This window comes from Narcine bancroftii, chromosome 1, assembly GCF_036971445.1.
Source record: "Narcine bancroftii isolate sNarBan1 chromosome 1, sNarBan1.hap1, whole genome shotgun sequence".
NCBI lineage: Eukaryota > Metazoa > Chordata > Chondrichthyes > Torpediniformes > Narcinidae > Narcine > Narcine bancroftii.
The window spans coordinates 81,048,075-81,069,392 of NC_091469.1; the positions used below are offsets into that span (position 1 = coordinate 81,048,075).

General features: G+C 41.6%; 1 protein-coding gene across 1 annotated transcript in view; it reads left to right on the forward strand.

The window, feature by feature from the left end:
• Positions 1 to 7,795: 7,795 nt before the first annotated feature.
• The window catches only part of dcp2 (decapping mRNA 2), a 29,772-nt gene continuing 16,249 nt past the window's right edge, over positions 7,796 to 21,318 (forward strand). The window contains exon 1 of the mRNA XM_069930917.1: positions 7,796 to 7,932. Within this exon, the coding sequence (XP_069787018.1) occupies positions 7,880 to 7,932 (53 nt within the window). The 5' untranslated portion in view covers positions 7,796 to 7,879. The remainder of the gene's footprint in view (positions 7,933 to 21,318) is intronic.

Genomic DNA, 21,318 nt, shown 5'->3' on the forward strand with positions numbered 1-21,318 from the left:
TCCCCACATTCAGGACTTCTCGGCCAATCTCCATGGAGCGCAAGTCTTCTCCAAGGTCGATCTGGTGCGGGGGTATCATCAGATCCCAGTCCAACCCGAGGACGGTGGTCATCACCCCCTTTGGCCTCTTTGAATTCCTGCGTATGCCTTTTGGCCTCAAGAATGCGGCCCAGACTTTTCAGCACCTCATGGACTCAGTGGGTAGGGTCTTGGACTTTGTGTTTACCTACCTGGATGATACCCTTATCGCCAGCCACAACCGCGAAGAGAACAAGGCCCACCTCCGTACCCTGTTTGCCCGACTGGCAGAGTTTAGCCTCACGGTCAACGTGACTGAGTGCCAGTTTGGCAAACAGACACTGCAGTTCCTGGGGCTCACCATCTCGGCAGCAGGTGCTGCCCCGATGCCAGAGAAGGTCACGGCCGTCCAGCAGTTCCCCAAGCCAACCACCCTCAAGAGCCTGCAGGAGTTCGTGGGGATGGTGAAATTTTATCATCGGTTCTTCCCCAGCACCGCCCACACCATGCAATCGCTGTTCGCATTGATCTCCACTAAGGAGAATGTCCTGACCTGGACGGAGGAGGCAGAGACCACTTTTGTCGCAACAAAGGAGGCCCTCGCCAACGTAACTCTATTGGTGCACGCAGGCCTGGAGGCACACAAGGCACTCTTAGTGGATGCCTCAGCCACGGCAATAGGGGGCATACTCAAGCAGTGGCACAACGGACAGTGGCACCCGCTGGCCTTCTTTAGCAAACAGCTGCGCCCGCTGGAGCTCAAGAACAGTGCTTTTGACCAGGAGCTCCTGGTGCTGTACCTGGCCATCCGGCACTTTTGATACTTTCTGGAGGGCAGGCCCTTCACGGGTGTTCATGAACCACAAGCCCCTCATACGGGTACTCGCAAGGGCCAAAGATCCGTGGTCGGCTTGCCAGCAACACCACTTCTCCTATGTGTCAGAGTTCACCACCAACATCTGTCACAGGGCGGGCAAAGACAATGTCGTGGCGGATGTGCTCTCTCATCCGGCGATCAACACTCTCGCCCCCAGCCTTGACTACACACAGTTGGCACAGGCCTTGACTACACACAGTTGCCCAGCAGCCCAGACACGCTGCTCTGTGATGTCTCCACTGGCTCACCGCGCCCAGTAGTCCCACCACAGTGGAGGTTGAGGGGTTTCAGCTTAGTCCACGACCTAGCCCATCCCTCAGTGAAGACTTCAGTGCAAATGGTGGCAGAGAGGTTTGTGTGGCACGGGCTGAAAAAGGAGGTGGCCGAGATGGCGAGGCACTGCACCAGGTGCTAGGCCTCCAAGGTCCACCGGCATACGCAGGTCCCAAACCAGCAATTCAACCCGGCGGTGCGGAGATTTCAGCACATCCACGTTGACGTCGTAAGCCTCCTGCCAGTGTCCAGAGAAGCGCCATACCTTCTCACAATAGTCGATCGGAACATGAGATGGCTGGAGGCCGTTTCCATCAAAGAGGCTTCCACAGAGACATGCGCCAGGAATCTAGTCAGTCATTGGATCATTAGGTTTGGAGTCCCGGCGCACATCACCAGAGACAGGGGCACCCAGTTCACCTCCATGCTCTGGGCTCAGCTGGTGAACCTCCTGGAGGTTAAACTCCACCACACCACAGCCTATCGCCTGCAAGCAAATGGTTTGGTGCAGAGGTTTCATTGTCATATGAAATCTGCCCTCATGGCTTGTCTCACCAGCCCAGGCTGGGCAAACGAATTGCCCTGGGTTCTCCTCAGCATCAGAACAGCACCAAAAGAGGACCTAGAGGCATCTTCTGCGGAAATGGTCTATGCCGTGCAGCCCAATGTCACGTCCAAGCACGCGAACCTTTTGGCAGATCTCCATGAGAAATTATTGTCGCTAGACCCCCCCCCCCCTCCTCCTTAGCATCATGGCATCCGGCCGACACATCGTCTCAAAGAACTAAAGTCAGCAGAATTCGTATTTGTTCGGCGCAGCCCACATACGGCTCCTTTACGAAGGTCCATGCAAAGTCCTCCAGCGGTCCAGCAGGACTTTCACTTTAGACATGGGAGTAAAGATGAACTTTTCACCGTGGACCATTTGAAGGCAGCGCACTTAGACCTATCACAGCCGGTGCAGATGGCCATGCCAAAACACCAGGGCCACTCGCCCAAGCGGCGGGACGTGGGGAGCGGTTGTGTGGCAGCCCATTCTCTCATGGCGAACTGGCCCCACGTGTAAAGCCATGTGGTGGGGCAGCCATGAGAAGATGGCGCTGTCGGAGTTTCTCCCTGCTTCAAGTCTCCTGCCCAGCGCACACCTGGGGCAGCGATTATGATGTCACAATGCACGCGGTGACTGAACTCATGCTGCCCTTAATAGGGCGCATGCTGAATTTAAATAAAAAGTCATTAACGACTTTCATTGTGGTGGCTGAGTCTTTCTTGTCTGTGTCCAGCACTACAGTGGATTCTTTTTAACACTGGTTATGTGAGATGGTTAAACCTTTTTGGAATAAAATTAGGGGATTTTTAGAAGTTATGTTTAAATTTTAAATTTCACTTGATCCTATGGTAATTTTATTGGGTTATAGTAAGAAATTGAGCTTAGAATTAAAAGTAGATAAATTTCAAATTGCTTTTCTGAGACTGGTCTTAGCTGTGGCTAGAAAATATCTGGAAATTACTTGGTAAAATGAGACCAATTTGAGCATTCAACTATGGCATTTGGAAATGAGATCTTGTATTCTGTTGGAATACATATAACTGACGTAATAATTATACTTTTTTTGTTAAAACTTGGGGCCTGTTTTCTCCCACACACTGATGGTGGTGTCCCAAACCTTGGCAAATAATTGAAGGGTGCTCTCTTATTTGATCTCCTCTTTTTCTCTCTTCATTCTTTCTTTTGGGAGGGATGGTGGGTTAGGGTTGGAGGGGTAGGGGTTGTGTGGGGTAAAATATCATGTATTTGAGTGTACTTTTATTGCATAATTTATTATGGCTAATTAATAAAATTTACCAAAAAAAAGTGAATTAAAAAAACGATTTAGGAATGAAAATTGGTATAGACCAGGGGTGGCCAAACCAAGGCTCACGAGCCACATGCGGCTCTTTGATCTTTAATATGCAGCTCGTGGAAAATTCGAATGTTCTATAAATTTCAACCCCCCCCCCTCGCCCACCCGACTCACGCTGCCGGTCTCTCACCCGCCTGACTCGCCCTGCCATTCTCTCGCCCGCCTGCCTAATAAAACTAATTTTGTAAGGTGGAAATCTGATTAAAATATCTCTAATATTTTGGTTTACCTTTTTTTTTACATATTTGTGTCTTTGTGATAACTGAAACTAATACAAATTAACAGTTTAAAAACTGCATGCATCAATAAATATTATTGCATTTCTTAAAATTTATATAAAATTTTGGTAACAAAATGTGTATGTAACAATAAAAATGTATGTGTGAATTTTGTTCATGTCCTGCGGCTCTCAAGCATCTGAGCTTTATCATTTGTGGCTCTTACCTTAAGCAAGTTTGGCCACCCCCGGTATAGACTGAAAAAGGTATAACAATTTAGGTAAGATATTAATTTTAATAGAATTAATTTGACCAACCAGGGATTAAGAGAGGGGTGACCATCGTGTTTAAGACCGTTTCACTTGTTTTAATAATGCAAGAAATTTTTCTTTAAAAATTATTTATAATTCTTAGTAACTATAATATAGAGATATTTAAGATGATTTTCCACAATTTTAAAGGGGAAATTGGTATACACTGATGCAGGAATGTTCAAAGGGAAAAAGTCACTTTTAAGCAGATTTAATCTATATCCTGAAAATTTACTAAATTGGGAAAGAATTGACAATGTGGATGGTAAAGAAGTGTCAGGGTTTGATAAGTAGAGCAGAAGATCATTTGCATAAAGGGAAACTTTATGTTCCATTCCCTTTTTACAAATCCCTGAAATGTCACCACACTCTTGCAATGCAATTGCTGATGGCTCTAAGACCGAATCAAACAATAATGGACTTAGAGGACACCCTTGACAGATTCCCCATTGAAGATTGAAAGGTTGTGAATATTGAAAATTAGTGAGAATTGAAGCTATTGGGCATGAATACATTAATCCATGAAATAAAACCTGATCCAACCTTGAAGTTTTATAAAGTCATGAATAACCATTTCCATTCAACTTGTTTGAATGTTTTCTCTGCTTCAAGGGAAAGAACACATTCGGGAATGGCACTCCAAAGTAAATACAAAATAATCAATAAGCGATGTATGTTAAAATATGTGTAAGTGTTTTTAATAAAACTGGTCTGGTCTTCAGAGATGATAGATGTAAAATATTTGTCAATCTACAGGGCAGAAATTTTAGCCAGAATTTTTACATCAACATTTAATAAAGAAATTGGCTTGTGAGAGGAGCACTCTGTTGGATCTTTACCTTTCTTAGCAATCAAAGATATACACGCTTCATTAAATGTTGCCAGAAGATTACACTACCTAAACGAGTTTGATAAAACCAAACTTAATTGAGATTAAAGTAGTTGATAAAAAGATTTGAAAAACTCCACAGGAAATCTATCAGGTCACACAGAGCTCTTCCTGAATGCAACTATTTCCTCATATGAAATAGGCCCATCCAAATAAAGTGTGGGAATATTTAAACAAACCAAGAAATTTTCCATAGAATTACTATCATTTGTAAACTCAGAGGTATAGAGTTGAGGAAAAAAATTCCTGAATGCTTAATTTATCTCATTTATCTCAGAAGGGACTGTAGTGAATCTTTTTAATTTGCCACTTGGCTGCAAAATCTCTCAGCTCATTAGCAAAGAGCTTTCCCAATTTATCACCATGGAACTAAACTGACTTCTACTCCTTAACAATTGGTTTTCAATCGGATACGTTGAAAGAAGATCGAATTTTGTTTGAGGACCAACTCGCTTTTTATATCACTCAGTATTTTTAGTTTGAACATATTGTTGGTCAATTTGTTTCATTTGATTGGCTAATTCGAATCTTTCTTTATTGGTCTTCCTTTTTATATTCACTGTGTAAGAAATAATTTTCCACCTCAGATAAGCTTTCATTCCATCCCAAACAATCTGACAGGGAGTTTTTGATGAACTGTTTATATAAAAGAAAAAGATTATCTCCTTCTCCATAAATTTCACAAAGTCATTATCTTATAGTAGACTGAATTGAAACGCCAATGTCTTTTTATTTGAGGAAAGCCAGGAAAAGACATAGAAAACACAACAGGGGCATGATCTGATATTGCTATAGTTTGATAACTACAGGACCAAGTTCAAGGGATGAGTTGATTATCAATAAGGAAACAATTTTCAAATAAGTTCAATGAACATGTAATAAAAGGAATACTCTCTAATACAGTGGTTCTCAACCTTTTTCTTTCCACTCACATACCACTTTAAGTATTCCCTATGCTATAGGTGTCCCTATGCCTCCGTGATTAGTAAGGGATTGCTTAAGGTGGTATGTGGGTGGAAAGAAAAAGGTTGAAATCCACTGTTTTAATTGTACCTAATTGGTTCATTATGTGCACGGTTTTGTAACTTCTAAAGGAAATGGGCCAATGACAATTTTTCCTCAAGCAAAATATTTCAGTTACATTTGGGTTTAGAGCAGTGATTCTCAACCTTTCCTTCCCACTCACACACCACCTTAAGCAATCACTTACTAATCACAGAGGCATAGGGATCACTTAAAGTGGTATGTGAGTGGAAAGAAAAAGGTTGAGAACCACTGATGTGCTATTTGGATAAAGAAATTGCCAAACATCAGAATGCCATAATCTGATTTTTTTTTTAAAAAGAATAAATTAATGAGGCAGATTTGCTCATTATGGCAGATTAAGGTGAATAACGATTCAAAGCAGGGTCTAATCAACAATTAAAATCCCCACCAAGAACGAGAGAATATAAACTAAAATCCAGTAAGGAAGAAGAGAAACATTTAAAAAACCCATATCATCTCCATTAAGAGCATAGATAATAGCTAAAATTATCATTTTATTATTCAATTTACCTGAAACATGACTTTGTGGTAGACAAAAGGAATATTTTGATCAGTAAGAATTGAAACCCCCAGCTTTAGCCTGGAAGGAGGAATGTCCTCTTCACTTAATCATAAGATGGGAATTATTTCTCCATCTCTCTCTTATTCTCTCTCACACTCACCTTTTCTCCCTCTTTCCTTCTATCTCTCTCCCATTCTTTCTCTCAACTTATTTATTTTTCTTTCTTCCTCTCTTCCACTTTCTCTTTCGTTTTTCCTCTCTATTACTCTCTCACTCTCTCTGCAGAATTAGAATCAAAATTTGTCATGAAAAAATCACAAAATGTATTGTTTTGCAGCAACATATTCAAATAAACCACCTTAAAACAATAAATAAAAACAGTGCACAAAAAAGTCAATGTAAGGCAGTGTTTTTGGTTCATTGATTATTCAGGAATCTGATGGCAGTGGGGAAGAAGCTGCTGAGTGCACGTCTTTAGGCTCCCTGATGGTAAGACAAAGGAGGAAAAACCCAACACTCAACCCCAACCAACCAATTTTCCCTTGCAACCGCTGCAACTGTGTCTGCCTGTCCCGCATCGGACTTGTCAGCCACAAACGAGCCTGCAGCTGACGTGGGCATTACCCCTCCATAAATCTTCGTCCGTGAAGCCAAGCCAAAGAAAAAGAAGTAGATTGAAAAGGGCATGGCCTGGGTGGTAGGATTCCTTAAGGATAGAGGCTGCTTTCTCAAGACATCAGCTCTGCAGGTGTCCTCGATGGAGTGGCATCTGGTGTCCAAGATGCCACAGGGCAAGTTAACAACCCTCTGGAGTTTTTTTCTTGACCTCAGCATTGGCACCTTCATACCAGACAGTGATGCAACCAGCCAGGATGCTTTCCACAGTTCACCTGTAGTAGTTTTCAAGAGTCTTCTGTGACAAACTGAATCTCCACAAAGTATAGCCTTTGGAGAGCCTTCTTCATGATTGCATCAACAACATCACAGTATTCGAACAAATTTGGGAACCGTACATGGAACACAACAGAGAAGACCTCTACCGCCTAAAATGACAGAAGGAGAAGATGACGAAATGAACTGACCCAGTATGTAAAAGTAGAAGACACAAATTTCTTGTTTATTTTCATTGTGTGATGACATTGTTTAATGGGTTTAATGTATCATATAGGTTGAGTGGGTGGGGAGGGGGGGGGTGAAGGAGGGAGGGAAGGGGGGGAAAGGGGAGAAAATGACACTGTGTATATTCAAGAGGGAAATGTTTGTGTGTATTTTGGTCAGTATGGTTCATAGTGTGAAAAATTTTAAAAAATTAAACAAAGAGGCTCCAGGACAAATTCTCGGGACTCTTTCTCTCTCTCTCTCCTTTTCTCTCTCATTCTTTCTCGCTCTCTTTTATCTCTCTCTCCTTTTCTCTCTCTTTCTTTCTCGCTCTCTTTTATCTCTTCCTTTCTCTCATTCTTTCTTTCTCCCTCCTTTCCCTTTCCTTTTGCCCTTTTCACTTTATCTTCCTTTCACTTTTTATTTTTCTCTAACTTTCCTTTTTCTCTCTTTTCCTTCCCTTCTTTCTCTCTCTCTCTCTCTCTCTCAGGACTATCTAACACTTTGGTTCACATGCATCGTAAAATGCGATTCACTTTCTGAAGTGCCACCATGATCAACTTCATTTTATTCTCAGTCAAGGCTCTCCTTCGCTTTGTCCACGTTCTATTTTGGCTCCATGCAGCTGTCAATCAATACTGACGTCACAAACGCGGGGCCGAGCGAAGCTGGAGGCTCTCCTTGAGTTCCCGGAAGAGGAGGTGTGCGTGGAGCAGGGCTGTGTCTGCGTTATGTTTACGGTATGGAGGGTAAGAGAGTGGAGATTCCAACCGGAGTACTGGACGATCTGTGCAGGTAAACGTTAGAAGTAGCAACGTTTATACACTGTGGCCGAGATTCCCGCCCCCCGCCCGGCCGGCGATGTGTGAGGAGGAAGGAAGTGAGGGCCTGGGAAGAGGAAATGCACTCGGATAGAGAGCCCGCCTAATGAGGGCCAAAGTTAGAAATGCTGCCAATTGAATTTGAAGAGTTGGGCACCTTTATTTTGCATAAGATAGAACGCCTTCTTCCTATTGTTGCAAAATGAGAAAACATACTTTAATTGGCTTTCAAATAAATTCATAAATTATTGGATTTCATGTTTAGACCATATTTTTAAAAGACACCACAAGTGATTTTTTTTGGGGGGGTGGGGGAAAGTCCTGAAGAATGAATAATTTTTAGTCTTCATTAGAGAGCGGAGTGGAACTGGGTGACTGCTATCTTTTATCACCTTTTGTGCAGATGTGACAATCTGTTTGCAGTGAAGAGTTTTACTGCACAAAGTAAAACCACCTTATTTAGTAAATAACATTTGAATCAGGATGACTGTGTTACCTTCCATGCATCTATGTATAACTTTACCAGTCTTCAGCTTCTATCTATTCAACTATCTGTGGCATTATCAGAATCAGGAACTACTTGTCATGAAATTCGGTGTTTTCCAGCAGTATCAAACCTACCTATTATAATAATTAAATAACATAATAGGGCATGAAAGGTAAGGCAGTGTCTTTGGTTCATTGATTATTCAGGAATCTGATGGCAGTGGGGAAGAAGCTGTCCTTGTGCAGCTGAGTGCTCGATGTCAGGAGCACTGTATATTTTCCCCAATGGTAGGAGAGTGAGTTGAGGGTCTTTAAAGTTAGAGGCTGCTATTTTTAAGACACCACTTCATGTAGATGTCCTCGATGGAGTGAAGTCTGGTGCCTAAGATTTTGCAGGCTGAGTTAACAATCCTCTGAAGTTTATTCTTGTCCTGAGAGTGATGCAACCAGCCAGAACGCTCTCCATGCTACACCTGTAGAAGTTTATGAGAGTTTTCGGTGACCTACTGAACCACTTCAGACACCTCTCAAAGTATAGTCGCTGGTGAGGCTTCTTTGTGATGGCATCAACGTGAAGACTCCAGGACAGATTCTCGGAGAAGTTGACATCCAGAAATTTGAAGTTCTTGACCCTCTCCACTATTGAGCCCTCAATGAGGACTGGATTGTGTTCCCCTGACTTCCTTCTGAAGTCCACATCATCTTGGCTTTGCTGACATTGAGTGCAATGTTGTTGTTACACCATTCAAGCTGATCTATTTCCCTCCTGGACGCTTCCTCATTGCTGTTTGTGATTCTGCCGACAACTGTTGTGTCATCAACAAACTTGTTGATGACATTGGAATTGTGCTTGGCCACACAGTTGTGGGTATATAACAAGTAGAGCAGTGGGCTATCCTTGGGGTCTGCCTGTATTGATTATCAGTGAGGAGGAGATGTTGTTTCCATTGTATGAATTGTTTCCAATTCATACTGACTATGGTCTTCCAATGAGAAAGTCAAGGATCCAGTTGCAGATGGGGTTCAGAGGTCTAGAGTTTGTAGCTTCTTGACTAGCATTGGGGCAATAATGGTATTGAAGGCTAAGGTCTAGTCGATGAAGAGCAGCCTTGTGCATGAATTGCTGTTTTCGAGGTGATCCAGAGCTGATTGGGGAGCCAGGAATATTGCATCTGCTGTGGAGCGATTGTGACGATAGGTAAATTACAGTGGGACCAGATCTTTACTTAGGTATGTGTTAATTTGGACCATGAACAATCTCTAAAAGCATTTTATCACAATAGAGGTTCATGCTACTGGGCAGTAGTCATTAAGGCAGCCTACTTTACTTTTTGAAGCAGGTGGGAACCTCTGACTGCCACAATGAGAGGTTGAAATGTCCGTGAATACTCTGGCTAGTTGGTTGGCGCAGATTTTCTGCCAGGTAAGCTGTCAGGGCCAGATGCCTTGTGAGGGTTCACCCTCTTGAATGATGTTCTGATGTCACCCTCAGAAACCGATATCACAGGGTCCTCAGCCTTTTCAGGGATTCTAGTAGGCACTGTTTGGTTCTTCTCGAAGCAGAAATAGGTGTTCAGCTCATCAGGTAGTGAAGCATCGCAGCCATCTATAGTGTTTGCCATCGCTTGTAGGCTGTAATGGCCTGCACTCCGTGCCATAGCTGGCCTGTATAGGTCTCTAGTTTCCTCTGGAATTGTCACTTTGCTTCAGAGATGGCCTTCCTCAGGTCGTACCTGGACATCTTGTAAACCTCTCGATCCCCAGCCTTAAATGCCCTTGTTCTTGGCCTCAGCAGGTTGCGGATTCTCTGATTCATCCAGGGCTTCTGGTTGGGGAACACCTGTTATTTGCGTGTGGTCACACACTCATCTACGCAGGCCCTGTTGCATTTTCATTCAAGTCTATGGATGAGTTCTTGACTATGTTCCAGTCCACCCATTCAAAGCAGTCCTGTAGACATTCCTCTGCCTCCCTCGACCATACCTTCACTGTCTTCACCACTGACGCTGTGGTCCTTGGTCTCTGTTTATATGCCAGGTGTAGAGTACAGCCTGGTGATCAGACTTGCTGAAGTGCAGTCGTGGTATAGCTTGGTATGCATTTTTCATGGTGGTGTAGCAGTGGGTCGAGTATGTTGGTTTCCCTTGTCTCACATGTGACGTGTTGGTGGTATTTTGTTAAAATGGCCTGATTAAAGTCTCCCTCAATGACCAGAAAGGCATCCGGATATGCTGTCTCATAGCTGTTTATCACAGTCTCCCCCCACCCCCCCGGTGCGCGGCAGTGCTCTTCCTCTCCTCCACTCAGTCCGCGCAGCGCTCTTCCTCCCGCCCCCGGCAGCACTCTGCCCCTGGTAGCGCTCTCCTCCCTGCTCCCCGAACCGCAGCAGTGCGCTCTCCTCCCCTTCCCCCGGTCCGCTAGCACTCTTCCTTCCCCCCCCAGTCCGCAGCAGCGTGCTCCCCCCCACCCACCCCCATGTGCATCAGCGCGCTCCCCCCAACCACCCTGGTTCGCGTCAGTGCTCAAACCCCCATCCTCCCCCTGGTTACGGCAGCACTCACTTTCCACCACCCCCTGGTTCACGGCAGCGTTTGCTCTCACTCCCCTCAATATATTAATTAAGGAAATTTTCCTGAAAACATTTGACAAACTCCAACCCATCCAGCAATTTTACAGTACAAGATTCCCAAACAATATGTGAAAAGTTAAAAATCCCCTACCATCACACCTTTTGTTTCTTGCAACTATCAACCATCTCAACAAATTTGATTTTACAATTCCTGCTGACTATTGGATAGTCTATAATTCCATTAATATGGTCATCCCTTTCTCATTCCTCAGTTCTATTCCATTGGCCCCAGTTGATGAATCCTCCAATCTGTCCTGTCTTAGCACTGCCATGATATTTTCTCTAACTTGTAAAGTCACCATTCCTCCTTTCATCCCTCCCTCTCTGTCATGTCGAAACTAATGAAACCTCAGAACATTGAGCTGCCAGTCCTTCCCCTCCTGCAACCAAGTCTCTCCAATGGCTACAATGTCATAAAAACACCCAGGAACCCATGCTCTAAGTTTATCCATCTTTTCAACAATAATCCTTGCATTGAAGTAGATGTTACTGAGAACATTATTCTCACCACGCAACCTTTTGATTTCTACTTTTGTCTGCAGACTTAAAAACTTATTTTTCCATATTCAATCCACTATCTGCCCTGTTGCTCTGCTTTCTGACCTCACTAACGCATGGCATGGGTAGCAATCCTGATCATAAACCTGGAGATCCTTTCCATTAACTTGATAATTAACCCCCTGAACTCACTTTGCAGGACCTTGTCGCCCTTCCTTCCCACATCATTGGTCTCTACAACAATCTGGCATCTCACCCTCCTGCATGAGAATGCTGTGGACTCAATCCAGGATGACCCTGGCACCAGGAATCTGTCTCATCCAGAGAAACTCTTAGCTGTTCCACTAGCTTTTGAATCTCTTATTACAAATCTTGCCTGTTCTCCTCCCTTCGATGAATCAAAGGACCAGACTCTGTGTCAGAGGCCTGGACTGCTTTGGCTCTCCCCTGATGGGTTGTCTCCCTCATTGGCTTTCCAGGATGGAAAGCCAGCACCTTTTTCCTGGGGTGAGAGTAGAAAACGCCAAAGGACATCTGCACAAAACAGGGGAGGAAAGTTTAAGGGAGATGTCAGGGGTAAGCTTTTTGCTAACACAGAGTGTAAGGTGTCTAGAATTTGTTTCCGGAGTGTTGTTGGAGGCTTGTCCAATAAGGACATTGAAAGATACATGGATGAAAGAAATCTAGAAAGGGTTATGAGATAGGGAAGGTTTAGTTTTTTTTGAGTAGGTTTACATTTGATTGGCACAACATTGTAGGCCGAAGGGTCTTTACTATGCTGTAACGTTCTGTGTTGAATGGTATCCAGAACAGTTATTGAGGGGAATGGCTATCGGGGGTCGTACTGCACTGACTGTCTATTCCCATTTCGTCTCCTGTTAACTCTCCTAACTACATGGCCTCCTTGGTGGGATTGGTTCCTTGTAGTTCCTGACAGTCAATCCTGAATGATCTGGAGTTCAACCAGCTCCAAATCCTTCGGAGGTCTGAAAGGAGACGCAATTGCAGGCACTTCTTGCATGTGAATTGGTCAGGGACATCCTTATAGGATGTTGGAAACCCCATTTTTCCACATCCTACAAGAGGAGCATCTCATTGCCCCACTGCCATTCCCACTTCTCACTTTTTGCACTAAGAAAAAGGTCTTGCCTTCCCTCACCTGCTCTTATTTGTCCCTTCTTATTGAACGCTTGAAATAACATTTCATCTTTCCACCACTTCTGATGAAGGGTACTTAATCTGAAGTGCAATTCTGGTTCTCTTTCCACAGATGCTGCCAGTTTGGATTAAGTTTCTGGCACTGTTTTTATTTCATATTTCTAATACCTACAGTTTATTTTTCTTCATTTCATGAGTGTTCTTCTGGCCGATGGGATCAGGGAAGTTATTTCAGAAGATTACAAATCCAAATGGATGGATTCTCTTATGGTTCTCTGCTGTACATTTCAGAAGGAAGTGTGGTCAGTGCAGAGCTCACTGATGGAACTTTCTCCAACCAGTTTAGTCCCACTTGGAGTTCACTATCAATATTGTAGAGGATGTTTTCTCCAGATAAGCAAGCTGGTTCTTTGCAGTCCTTCACACACTCAGACTTGCTGTACACGTATGTGTACACCAGATGCCACTCCATCGAGGACACCTGTCTTCCTTGGAGATTAAGGCTTAGACAGTACCTTCTTATCTGATACAATTCTTACAAAACAAAGTTTGTATAAAATCCTGTGTTAACTGACTGAGAGTGCAGAAACAATTTGATCGTGGACCACTTCATTGAGAACAGAGGGAGAAATGAAAGACGTATGCATGAGTAGATTTTTTTTGGTGGGGGGAGGTGGGGGGGAAGGAGATAGGAGTGTAGAAGGACAGGAGAAGATCAGGATAGGAGGGATTTGCACACTGGGAAATGTGTCGATGAGTTTCACCAATGAAGGAGCTCTGAAGCATCAAATTGAAAGGAGATGTAATCCCAGGATGTGCCAAGTACATAAGCCACTGTAGAATGTTTTGAAATGATTGTATCAATTGTGTCGCATTAGACATTAGCTTTTATTCAAAAAGTAAATATTGGTTCGTATGCATTCATCAAAATTCTCGTTTATATTTCAGATTTCCTATGCCTTTTATTGATTGTGTGGCACACAATTGAATTTGGCAACAGATTAGATCAATCTGAGTAATTTGTATAGTTCCTTTAACATAATGAGAGGGCTTTATGCAAAATTTCTCACAGAGTCTTAAAATATTGGGACAAGTAACCGAAAGCTATTTCCAGAAGAGTATCTTTGAAGGAAGGCTAAACAAAGAAAGAGAGCGATTTAGTTATTGGGTTGGGTCCACGGGACCCAGTGCACTGGGAAATGGAATCTAAAATTGATATGGCAATGGTAGTCAAAGGGTAAATGTGCAGAGTTGTTTTTTGTGTTTTGATGCCTGTAATTGCTGTTTTCTTATGGGGATTGGTGCTGCAAACTTAGCTGTTTGTAATGTATGTAAATGATGTGGATGTAGGAGGCATGATCAGTAAATTTTCAGAGGATGTGAATATTTGTGAAGTGTTGTACTTGGGAGTAAAACAAAACACAAACTGTTGAAGGTCTGTTTGGTTGATGTTTTTGGGTTGAGACATTCCACAGGTTGTGCATAAACTTGTCATAAAAGGTTATGGGCCAATTGCTGGAAGATGGAATTAGTCCAGATGGGTCTCCGCTGGTTGGCATGGACATGTTGGATTTGATGAAAGGTCCTGACCCCGCCATGTAAACCAACCCTTTTCCTCCACAAGTGCCTGACCTATTGAGTTCTGTTTTGCTCGTTTATTTTAGCCTTTTTTTTTGTCACTAAACCGTGATGGATTAGTGAGAGTGATTAATGATTTTATGGTCATGTACAGTGTACATATGCAGCAAAATTCTTGCTTGCTGTGGCAGAACATGTACTTCATGGGGGGGGGGGTTAACTAAAATAGGATAATACATTAAATTTAAAAATAGATAATAAATATTCACAGTTACTGCAGGAAAAAAGGTGGCATTACAATAGTGGTGACAGAGCAGTCTGTGATTCGTGTATCAAAGACCGTGATGGTTGTTGGAAAGAAACTATTCTTGAACCTTGAGGTGCTGGTTTTTGTCTTTCTGTACCTTCCACCTGAAGGTAGGAGTGATAAGAAGTGGTGTCTAGGATGATGGGGGTCCTTTATGATGGCTTGGGTTACAGAGTGACATCAACATATTGGTGAAATAGACAGAGAAATGGCAGATGGAGTTTTTTCAGGTGGGGTGATGTGTTTTGGGAGTACTAATGAGGTCACAACATCACCTTAAATAGTTAGGTCCTTCGGGGTATTGACAAACAGAAGGATGCAAGTCAAAAGATCCTTGAAGATGAGAGTTCAGGTAGATAATGAAAAGGTGCATGGGATATTGGTCTTCATTGGTTGGGACAATGAATACAAGAGCAAGGAGGTAGCTTCAACTTTACAAAACATGGGTTAGACCTCAGCTGGAGTACTACATGCAACTCGGATCACCACACTATGGGAAAGATGTGACAACACTGGATGTGTAACCCTGGCCACTCATCTGCCCAGCAATTTTAATTTTACAACCATAAATTCCAGTTTGTAGTATCTGCTTGTAAAAAAAAACATCCACCATCTGCAATCCATGGTTTCACGTGACCGATTGGGAGGCTAAACTACACCTTGCCCAAGGATGACCTGTAGGCTTTTGGATGGAAGGAGTGGCTTTACACCTCCTTTTGCTGAGCAATGCACCTACCCAAAAACCTAAAATGTTGTCGTTGTATCTACCTCTAGCATTTGATCTGGCAGCTCGGTCTGTATTCCCACCACTCCTGATCACTGACAGTTTCTGGCAATTGAACAAAGTTGGTAAAAGCCCTTCAAACTTGTATAACACTTTGGAAATATTGTTACAATCACATTTGGAATTGTTTCTTTTTAGTGGTGAAATCCTCAGGAGATGGGCTTTATTTTCAATCGTATCGTTGCAGAACATGTAGCCGCCTGGCCACATATAGCTAAGAAGATAGTTCTGTCAGATCTGTTCGGAGAACAGCAAGCTGTCCAAGGCCAAACTTGCAGAAGCAACTGCTTGGCCCCTTGTGTGCAAGAGTCTTCCCAGAAATGCTTTGAAACTGTTTAAATAGTACCCTTGACTTGCAAATTGTAAAATTCAAGAAACTTGGAGTGTGTCCAGGCATGAGTAGGGTGCCTGTGACAATCACAAACATTGAGAAATATCAAAAACCTATCAAGACACAAATCTTGAACACACTTAACAATGACAAAATATTTAAATTATCTTAATTTAGTTAAACCAAATAACTCTCTAAATCAGTGGTTCTCAACCTTTTTCTTTCCATTCGCATACCACTTTAAGTATTCCCTATGCCATGGGTGCTCTGTGATTAGTAAAGGATTGCTTAAGGTGGCATGTGGGTGGAAAGAAAAAGTTTGAAAACCACTGTTTTAATCGTACCTCATTGACTCATTATGTGCACGGTTTCGTAACTCCAAAGGAAATGGGCCAATGACAATTTTTCTCAAACCAAATATTTCAATAGCAATTGGGTCTAGAGCAGTGATTCTCATCTTTCCCTCCCCATTCACACACCACCTTAAGCAATCACTTACTAATCACAGAGGCATAGGGATTATTTAAATTGGTATGTGAGTGGAAAGAAAAAGGTTGAAAACCACTACTCTAAATTATTCATCTTCCTTGAAGCTTTTCTCTCCCTTGAAACAAATAGTTGCTCACTTTCTGCCAAACCTAATCTGCGATTCCACTACTCGGATATCCCACGGAAGATGCTGGAACTGAAAGACATTAGTGCTTTGCGAATCCAATGTCAGAGCACATTCTGAATAACAGGCCCAAAGGTGCAGAATGAGTTTGAGAATAAAGGGCAGAAGGTTATCCAGACAGTCATGTGGGTTTAAATCAGGAAACTAAAAGTGACTTTAATTTGATTTTCCTCGTTTACATAAAGATTAACCATAATAGGGTGAAGGATAAGTTCACAGGTTATATAAGATGGTTTTCTCAGTCAATCTGTGGAAGAATCAACAATGGATCGCATTATTTTATATTTTAAATTGTAAAGAGCAATGGTTAATACATAATCTGGTGGTTGATAACCACCAGATAAGTTTTATATAAAAACGGAAAAGCTATGGAATCTAAACCATCAATAAGGAAGGTACAAAGCATAAGTTAGCTATGATAAATTGAGAAACATTTAAAATGTATGATAATAAACAAGCAATGACCAGAATGCAAAGAATTAATGAATAGTCTATACAGGGTATGCCTGCTTATACTTGATATAAGACGGTTAATATGTTCTAAACAAGTTAAGTGTTATAAAAACCGCACTGCTCAAAACATTTATTACAATGTACTTTAAGGTAATACATTCCAATCCTCGGGTAAGGGTTTGCATCAAATCACCCAGTTAGATCGGAACCACCACCAAAACACATCTCTGACAATGTTAAATTGCTGTTTTAATTAAACAACCATGCTTGTCTCAAATTTTCAGGAAATTGCTCCATGATTATTGTTCTGATGGTTGACTAGAAGGGCCTAATGGCCTGTTTCTGTGCTGTAATTGTTATGTTATGTTATATCCAAACTGTTGCCTTGCAACTCTCCCTGAACCTTGTGTTTCACACCAGGTCAGGAGAGGAGGGTGAATCGGTATTTTTAAAAAAATTATCAAAAGGTTCCCCATAAAATTTTGTAAGCCGCTTTTGATCCTCGGCTCGCCATGAAGTCAGCAGCAAACTGTGGACCGGGACTCAATCCTGCCACATCAGAGCAGAAACGAGAAAAAAAATAGATCAGTGTAAGGCAGTGTGCTTCAGGATAGTGCAGGGAGCCCAATCACAGCGGGGACAGCAGGTACTTACAATACAGCCACTAAACTCTCTCCATTCCACAGGTCAGTGCCTATATTTCAAATATTTTAAACTAGCCTTGCAAAGTATTATGAGGTGATTTATATTACAACAACAATGAAACTTTAATTTTTTTAAAACTTTATTTATTTGTTCAAAAATTAAATAGTACATAACATATACAACAATTAACCATAAACATGAACGTTTTTTTTATATATAGAAAAAAAAAGAAAAGACCCCCCCCACCTTCAGCCAACTCTCCTATGGAGAGCCATAAAGAAAGAAAAAAGAAAAAATATGAAAGAAAAATTAAATATACATATTAAGATCTAATCAATGTAAATTGAAATGTAAATATTCTGAATATAACAACCACTTATTAATAAAAAATTATAATTATGCAAAACATATGTAATTTTTTCCATTATTAAACAATATCTCATCTCATTATGCCATCTATTAATATCAATCATATTTGTATCTTTCCACGTACTAGCAATAGATTTTTTCGCTACAGATAAAGCTAAATATACAAAAGCAAGCTGAAACTTATCTAATCCCAAGCCTTTCAGAGGTTGCAAACTACCCAATAAAAATACTGTCGGATCTAAAGGTATTTTAATCTTATACAGGTATTCTAAAAACAATTTAATTTTCTTCCAAAAAAGATTGTCTATGTATACATGACCAAACAGCATGAAAAAAAGTTTCAACCGTATCACCACATCTAAAACACAAATCTGATTCATGAAAACCATACTTTTTAAATTTTTCAGGTGTTAAGTATAATTGATGTAAAAAATTATAGTTAATCATTGCATAACGTGCATTTATCAATCTAGTTACACTATCATAAAAGATATCTAACCAATCATCTTCGGAAAAAATAAAACCAGTATCCGCTTCCCATTTACTTTTAGATCTATCCCAACCCTTTTTTATCCATACTATCCTGTAATATTTGATACATAGATGAAATATAACCCTTCTCTGGTACCTTCATAAGAAAAATCTAACAATGAAACTTTAATGTTGCAAATTTCAAACTGCAGGTCAGAAATTTCAAAGTGTTATATCAAAACCTGTGTTGCTTGAAACCTTGTTGTCCAGGCATAGGTGTATTTGGGGTATGGCACTGTCCTCACCTTACCCGCCCAATATCCGATTTCCCCAGCCCAATAATCATCCCAGGAGAGCTGTGGTGCACGGTCGGCACCTTGCTTAATGCAGGTTGAATGGTCAAAATGGTCGCCTTCATCTTCCTTACCCATAATCCCCTTCTGCCAGGCACTAGTGCCAGAGAAATCCAGAGCGATTCCAGCTGCATGGTGGATTATGGGTAAGGAAGATGAAGTCAGCCATTTTCCCCATTCATCCCACATGGAGTACAACATTTTCTTTTCCAAATAAAGTTCGACCCTCTAATTTTATCTATGCTCTATCGTCTGATTTCTGAAGAGAACCATTGCAGAAGTGGCTGGATAAATTCAAATAAAATGAGAAGTGTGAATGTTTAGGACTGGGGGAATATTAATAAAACCTCGCTCTCTCACATTCTATGACAATCAGACAGCTAGAAATGTACCACTAACCCCGTGGTTTTATAAAGTAAACAGTGAAGAGTTTAATTCGGAGGACATTTTTGTGCGTTTTTTTTAAGATGGGGTGGGGGGGGGCAATGTCAGTGGCAGCCTTAGGGTGCCACTTAACCTAGATACACCATTCTGTACAGGGTATTGTATGCCTGGTATCTCCAACAAATGCAAAACTCTAACAGGAAATGTGGTCTGAACACAGCTCAAAAGGGAAGTTAAATATGAAATGTTTGTTGCCAGAGGATTGGAGAAATTTCCAAATTCAACAGGACAATGAGAGAGAGAGAGAAAAATTAAAATACTGTATTAGTGTAATTTGGTAATCTTTAAACACATGGTAATGGATTGAATAAGTATACAAGAAGAAAAATATTATGAAAAGTTGATGTTAGTCCTCTATAGACTGACTGACACATGAGAATTATATTAAGAAATGTCAAAAAATACATACATCTTTGTGGAAGAAAACACACAAAACTTGCAAGAAATGGTGGGGAACATTAAGTCTGAGTGAAACAAGGAACTCTGAGGGAAAGAAAATGGGGAAGTACAGATCAGTCAGCCAGACAGAAATAGAAGGAAAAATTCTAAAATGTTTTAAACAGGGCATGTTTAAAATAAAATTAGGATGGTATAAGTCAGGGGTCCAAATGGTTTTATCAAAGGGAAATGATTTATGATCAATCTTTTAGTTTCTTGCAAGAGGATTGAAGTGCAAGAGTTAAGTACCTTGTTTTGATCCAGGGTGCTGGTGAAGCATCACCTGGAGTATGTGTTTTGGCCTGGTTCTCTGCATAAATGCAGGACATAATTGCTGTACACAATCTGTGGAGTGCAGCAAAGATTAATAGATTGTTTCCTGGGATGGGGGACTTTCCCTTGTGTTTTTTTGCCAATTTTGATAAAAGAAAATACCTGATTTCAGTCATTTCCTCAATTTAAAAATTCTGGATAATTCACAAAGTTATTTTGTTTTAATGAATTACTATCATAAAGGCAACCTCCCTCACCTCAAACAGTCACTCCAAGTGAAGCACACTGCAGGGGTCAGCTACTGCATCTGGTGCTCCCACTGTGACCTCCTCTAAATCAAAGAGACTGGATACAGACTGACAATGTTTCGTTCAGCACCTTCACTCTGTCGACTGCAATAACAGAGACTTTCCAGTGGCCAACCATTCCAATTCCACACCCCATTCCCATGCTGACATGTTTGTCCTTGGCCTCGTGCACTAACAAACTGAGACCACCCACAAATTGGAGGAAGAACACAATATTCCATCTGGGTATCTGCCAATCAGATGGCATTAATATCAACCTCTCTGGTTTCTGTTGGGCTGTTCTTGTCTGTCTCCTTTTCTCTAGCCCCCCCCCATTCCTGCTTTCCTCTAGTTCGCATCCCCTCTTCTTTCAGAGAGCTACCCCTACTCCCATCATCTTTTATCTCTAATGTTCTCACACCCATATCCACCTATGACCTCTTGCGTGTGCTCCTGCCCCTTCTTCACTCCTCCCACTATCTTCTCATTAAGGTTCCTGTCTACTTTTTGCTCATAGCATGATGAGGGGCTCAGGCCTGAAATGTCAGTTATATATCTTTGTTTCCTATGGATGTGGTGTAAGCTGCTGAATTTCTCCAACACTTTTGCACTGTAAAGTTCTTTTCCGTGGTGTTTGTGCTTTTTCAAAAATTTACTAACCTATAAACAAAATGGGAGCTATCTTAATGTGGTCATCTGCATTGCAATTTCTGTTTAAATTTAGAGTTGTTGATCCCTTCGTTCCTTTTAATGTTACCAGGCGTCCAAACAAAGAAAAGGTTCTAGTTAAGGAGTCAAATGAAACATGATCCATCTTAAGTTCACTAAGTTCTAATGAGTTTTCCATAAGGTCTTTAGTACCAGTTCCAACTTGTATTGCATGTAAACCAACTCAAGCTGTTGTGGTGTAACACTTTGTACAGTATGGTGGAAACTTTTACTTGAGTTGCATATAAAGGGCAGTGACATTAAAAGTTGTGTTACGAACTGTGCATAACGAGCAGAAATAGATAATGAGCCAGGTGGTGTTTAATTTTAAAAGACTAATTTTTTTTCTTACTCTTAAGGTATAGACTTAAGTCTTAAACTACCCTTAACACTAAATCTTTCCCTAGCTCTGCGCAGGTGTCTAGTGGGGGTGGGTTTGTCTAGTGTGTGTGTGTGTGTGTGTGTGTGTGAGTGT